At 37.3% G+C, this 5,733-nt stretch overlaps 1 protein-coding gene across 1 annotated transcript; it reads right to left on the bottom strand.

Annotated features, from left to right (window-relative positions):
• Positions 1-3,980: 3,980 nt before the first annotated feature.
• Positions 3,981-5,535, bottom strand: smx5. The gene is made up of 5 exons (XM_043241811.1): positions 5,421-5,535; positions 4,922-4,989; positions 4,801-4,831; positions 4,655-4,714; positions 3,981-4,391 (listed from the first exon to the last, which is right to left on the bottom strand). Exons 1-5 carry the CDS (start codon positions 5,421-5,423, stop codon positions 4,266-4,268), a joined length of 288 nt encoding a protein of 95 aa, XP_043097746.1. The 5' UTR covers positions 5,424-5,535; the 3' UTR covers positions 3,981-4,265.
• Between the last annotated feature and the right edge of the window lie 198 nt (positions 5,536-5,733).

Raw genomic sequence — 5,733 nt, 5'->3', positions numbered from 1 at the left:
CATTTGTGTGAGGCCTCTTTATTCTAAGCATCCGGCTGCATTTTTTTCCAGCACCTTGCTTGTGTAAATGTTTTAACAATGACTTGAGACAAATGGAACAAGATGAGCAAAAATGGAATAATGAGTCCCTGAACAAAGGTCACTGTTAATATGTACTACAGTGCATCTCATCCTCATAGGCTGAACCAGATTTGCCCGTCCTTGCTGAGATGTTTCTCCACATCATGTACATGTTTAGCAGCATGGGATGGCTTGCGTGTTATAAACAATAGCATACTTGTTATATTAAGCTTAGCATTATGGGAAGGCTCGCATGTTACAACAATAGCAGAATTGTTAGAGAGAGTCAAGATAAAAAAAGAAAGGAACCAAATCACCACAAGCTGGGGTAGTGAGAAGCAACACTGTTAGCTCCATACCTGCGTTGTATCAATTCCTTAAACAGGACTGGAGTATCACGAAGAAAGAATGAACCACAGTGGTTTAACACAACAGGGCCGCACTTCCCAAAAGCATTGTTAGCTAACTGTGGTGCTAAGTTCCATCGAACTCCATTAGTAACGACGGAACTTCCGGCCATAGTAGCATTCGGGAAACGCATCCCAGAACGGTTCAGATAGTGCGTTTTCACTGAGGTTTGCTTTATTTTATATAGTCAACAGGTGACAAACTTCACCATCTACAAAAGCAACCTGTACAACGTGCTGATGTTTAAAACACTGGCCAAAATTATTACGACCTGCGCAAATAATGCTCAGACTAAAAGTGCGCACATTATAGAACTATTATTGAAGGGATCGCCAAACTTTGTCCTTGAAGGGCCGGTGATCAGCGGAGTTTAGCTCTAACCCTAATCAAACACACCTGAACTAGATAATCAATCAAGAGACTTGGCGCTGAGCTGCGCCGATCGTTGTATGACATCAAAGCATCGCGAGAAAGCTTGACAGCTGATCGTTCCACAGGCTCTTGATAATCGCTCTCGCGGTACTTTGATACGGTCGCTTCGAGCCGAACACACCTATAGTCTTGTAGTCTTGCTAGGTGTACTGGAAACTTCCAGGCAGTTGTGTTTTGGCAAATTGGAGCTAAACATTATTATCCATCTAAAAGTTACTAATCGAGCCATAAATTATACTACAAGTCTGCAACATAAAAGCCGTTCTGAGTGGTTGTGAGGAGGGATCAGAAAACTGCATTACTAACCATAAAAGAATCAGATCCTGTTGCCTTACTCTGGAACAGGTCTGAGACTGTTTTGCTTCCTTCTTCAAAACCAGTACAACTCTAAAATGTAACAACATAGTTCACTGTGCAACAGACATTTTTCACTACCAGTCAAATGTTTGGAAATAAACATTTAAAGAGGTTTCTTATGGTTATCAAGGCTGCATTTATTTGATCAACAATATAGGGGGGGAAAATACGTTTACCAGAGAATGTGTTTCTATTTTAAATATACTTAAAATATAATTTATTTCTGTGATGCAAAGGTTAATTCTCATCAGTCATTACTCCAGTCTAAAGTGTCACAAGATCGTTCGGAAATCATTCTAATTTATTACTAATATTGTCAATGTTTGCAAAGTTGTGAGGGCAAATATATATATATATATATGAACATAAAAAATAAATCGATTCTAACAATATATATCTGTGTTATAAAATAATGCATACTAAAACGGACAAAATGTTTGGGTTTTTTTTACATCGCAATAATACTTCACAACATTAAATGTGTTCCTGTATTTTTGATCAAATAAATGCAGCCTTGATAAATATTAATTTGTCACTAAAATATAGCGCAAGTCTTTATAAACACCTGTTAGCCAGAGCTTCACAATCAGAAGACTTTTTTTAATATAGTTACGGTCTCAAGTACACAACTTGCACAAATTTTTTTTACACAGTATGTAAATATATACACACTTTATTTATAAGTTACAATTAGCTGATGCATTTTTTAAAAAACTACACTTTCACCTGCAGCATTTATTCACAGGTAAAACCAACACCCTGTGGGCAGCAATACAAGGCTCAGGCCACTTCTTCCATCTCAAAATCATAAACAACAGTATCATCGAGGTCCTCGGGGCCAAGTATCCAATGATGTTTCCTCTGTGTAGAAATCTTAAAAGAAAAAAAAAAGTTTTTTTACAAATTTATAAAACACGCCACAGTGACGTTTTATTCAGAAAACACACTACCTTTTCATCTAACAGCTCTTGGAGTATGTTGTTTAGAGCTGAACTCTTGGCAAGGAGCTCGTCCTGAATTGACAAAGAAAAAGGCCGTCGAGACAAGACTCGTAAACTTCGCTAATCATTAAATCACCGACACTTTCTCATTCATCTCTGAACTTACTTTTCCTTCGTGCTGCTCAGAGCAGCTCTCGTCCATCTCAAATCTCTCGTTCATGTATTTCTCCTAAAAACACATTGGAACCCGTCTGGTATGACTTAAGTAAAAACACCCATAGTTCTTTTCGGACACCATACAGTGGTAATTGTAATAAACCTTTGTGTGATAAACACTAACAAACAAACAAAACCGAGAAACGTAGTTCTAGACGTATCTGAGGAAAACTCGAAATGGCGCGTCACGTCAAAACGCTTTCTAAGGTTCTAAGGCTTTTTTTAATAACCATAAACTCTTAAAATTAGAGAACAAACACCTACCATTCTCATAAAGCTCCGTACATGTTTAATTCAAACGTAACCCTGTCCGTTTAAGGACTCAACAAACGGCTGGTATCAATTTGTCTCAATCACGTTCACCTGCTTCAACCAAATGAAGAGACGTCAAGTCCTTCGGTACGGTTATTCGACTCATAACATTAACATGCTATAATGGTGTACATTTGAGCCCATTAAAATGTGATTATGTCTACATACAATAAACTTTTCAAGACTATAAAATGAAGCGCCGCACTGACACCAACTAATGTTGCATTAGGGCACTAGTGTACAGCAATACAGCTCATTAAAAAGTCTTATCCACTGTCCCCGGGAGTACCGTTAGGGACACCTTTTTACAACACTATAAATGAACTGTATAGCGATTACGATGAATGAATCAATAATTAAAATGACTTATTTCGAATCTTATGTTTTATTGTTTTAAAGCACTATTTCAAATGGCTTCTCTCTAAAACAAACGCTAAAAACAAAAACTTTAAGCGTCCTAGCCATGTATACGCTGCTCCTAAATCTTAACTGGCATATAAACATTTGAAGCTGTGCGAGATACATTTTGTCAGAATCCAAAATCAAACACTTCCCTGCTATAATAGGCAAAAAATTGTATGTGAGGAAAGTGGAACGCCCAAATCCAAAGTATTTATAAAGAAGCGACTAACAAGTAACCTCAGCCGAGATTCTCAAGTGTACATAAGATGGACTTAACTACTGCATGAAGGCCACAAGAGAGCGTTTGTGAATGACAAGTAAAGCAATGCGTGCCACACCGGTAGGTCACATGACATTTATCATACATCCATACATTATATTCATGACTTTAATATTTTATGACTGTTTCCTATCAGTGATCTCCAACCCTGTCTGGTGAGCCACGTTCCTGAAGACTTCCGTTCAAACCATGGTCCAACGAACCTGTCTCTAATTATCAAGTAACCCTTCATGTTTTATTGAAGCCAAGCTCTGCAGGATGAGGAAGCTCTTTCCAGGAGCAGGGTTGGAGACCCATGGTACGAAACATTCTTTTAACTATCTAATAATTTTACGGGAGTTATTTACTTTGACAGTATGTACATTTGAACACAGTGAGTCAGTGCATTTTTCAATGGTTAAATTAAAATTCCCTTTCTGGCTTGTACTAACTTGAACACCGCCTGTGACTTGGTGTTGCAAGCACTTACTCTGTCTGTTTGTCTCTCAAAAAATGAATCGCTTGATGTACTCTCAATTGTAAGTCGCTTTGGATAAAAGAGTCTGCAAAATGACTAAATGTAAAATAAAGTAGACGGTGGAGGAAGAGACTTTATTCCTTTATAGTAGGTCGAAGAACTTAACTAAAACATTTTAACATTTTGGATGCAATACAGAACCAAACATTATTAAAAGCACAAAAATCACTACAAACTCAAAAGTCATCCCAGTTAAAGGGCCTCATGACAACAGAGGTCAATGAATATCTAGAGGGGGGGAATCCAAACTTTACGTAAGTTTCAGGTAGAAAAACAAAAACATCTACAAGGCTCCACAGATAACGTTTGTGAACAGTCCAACAAAAATACTATCCTCAAATTATTGTTTCTGTTGCATAGCTTCTTTGCGTGCAGCATCCTGTAGCAGCTGTGTGTCCACTTCATCCGCAGGAAGCTGAACATATCGCACTACTGATCCACGAATAAAGCAGTTCTTTACCGACAACTAGAAAAAACAACAACACACATATATACAAATGTATACATACACACACTCACAATATAGTCATATAAACACATTGTTCTCCTGTTCAAGCTCAATATGACTTTACAAACTCAAGTGGGTGAGATTCTAGGCACAGACCAGACAACAACTGTCCTTTTCTGCTATTTAAGTTTTACTTCTCTTTATCAATCTAGTGATTGGGGTTTAAAATTGTATGCACACTTCCTTAACTAGAACAAAGAACACCCTTGATAAGTTCTCACCATGTGTGGATATTTCTCTGGATCAGTGACACTGATATCTGTCAGTTTGATATTCAGATACTGTGAAGGGAGAACATGTTTACATTTAAAATGGAATTTATTAATTCATTTACTCATATTTCAATAAAGCCAGTGTGCCGCCATACCTGATCAACTGAGTGTAATGTTCCACAAATGCTGCAAAATTAACATTAAGATTGGAATGAGTTAACACACCGAGCACATACGTTTCTATTAAGGATGTGATATTAAAAGGAAAGCGCTTACCTCAAGTCATTTTTCAGCTCCACCACAACGTCTTTGCCAACCAGTGACTTGAAGAACGAGTAGAAGAGCTGAGGAATTAAATGTTTGAATGTTGCATTTAAATTAAGGCCTGATATATAAGAATAAAAGTTGACCAAACGATAAATGTGTTTTTGGCGTGAAACGCGTTACAACGTTATACACAATGAGCGAAGCCATCTATTTGCATAAACCGAAAGTAGTTTACACTGTTTCTAAATTACTTCATTCGAAAACAGAATTACCAAAGCATTGAAATGTCTATTTTAGATTTAATTAAACTGACATAAAAGCCGTTTGCAATCGGACAAGTTAGCTAGCCGTTAGCAGGCTACTGCCGTTGTTAATTCCTCCGCAACAGCGGTGAGCCGCAAACAATAAAACATTTCAAATAATAAAAAAATGGTTTATTTGGTCGCTGCAAACTTGTTTATTTTTTAACGGAAAGCACTGGTTATTATTGCTGAATAACAACACTTACCATTTTCACGCGGTTTTGTGCTTCAGATCATACACGTCATCAAAGAGAGCGGCCGGGTTCTTCACCTCGTGCTTCTATTGGATAGACAAATGAAGACGTAACGCTCCCATTGGTGGAGGGATGTGCGTCATCTCAATGCGTCGCTGAAAGTGCCTCATCTACACGGAATAAGAATAAACGATATAGAAAAGAGTCTATTTACGAGAAAGATCTGATAATGATTATTAATGTTTTTTAAATAATTAAATAAATGGCAAAAAAGCTTTACTAACAAACTTGTGATTTAATAACAGAATAAATGGCAATTCGCCCT

Source organism: Puntigrus tetrazona, chromosome 6 (genome assembly GCF_018831695.1).
Source record: "Puntigrus tetrazona isolate hp1 chromosome 6, ASM1883169v1, whole genome shotgun sequence".
Lineage (NCBI taxonomy): Eukaryota > Metazoa > Chordata > Actinopteri > Cypriniformes > Cyprinidae > Puntigrus > Puntigrus tetrazona.
This window is presented reverse-complemented; position numbering and strand designations above follow the sequence as displayed.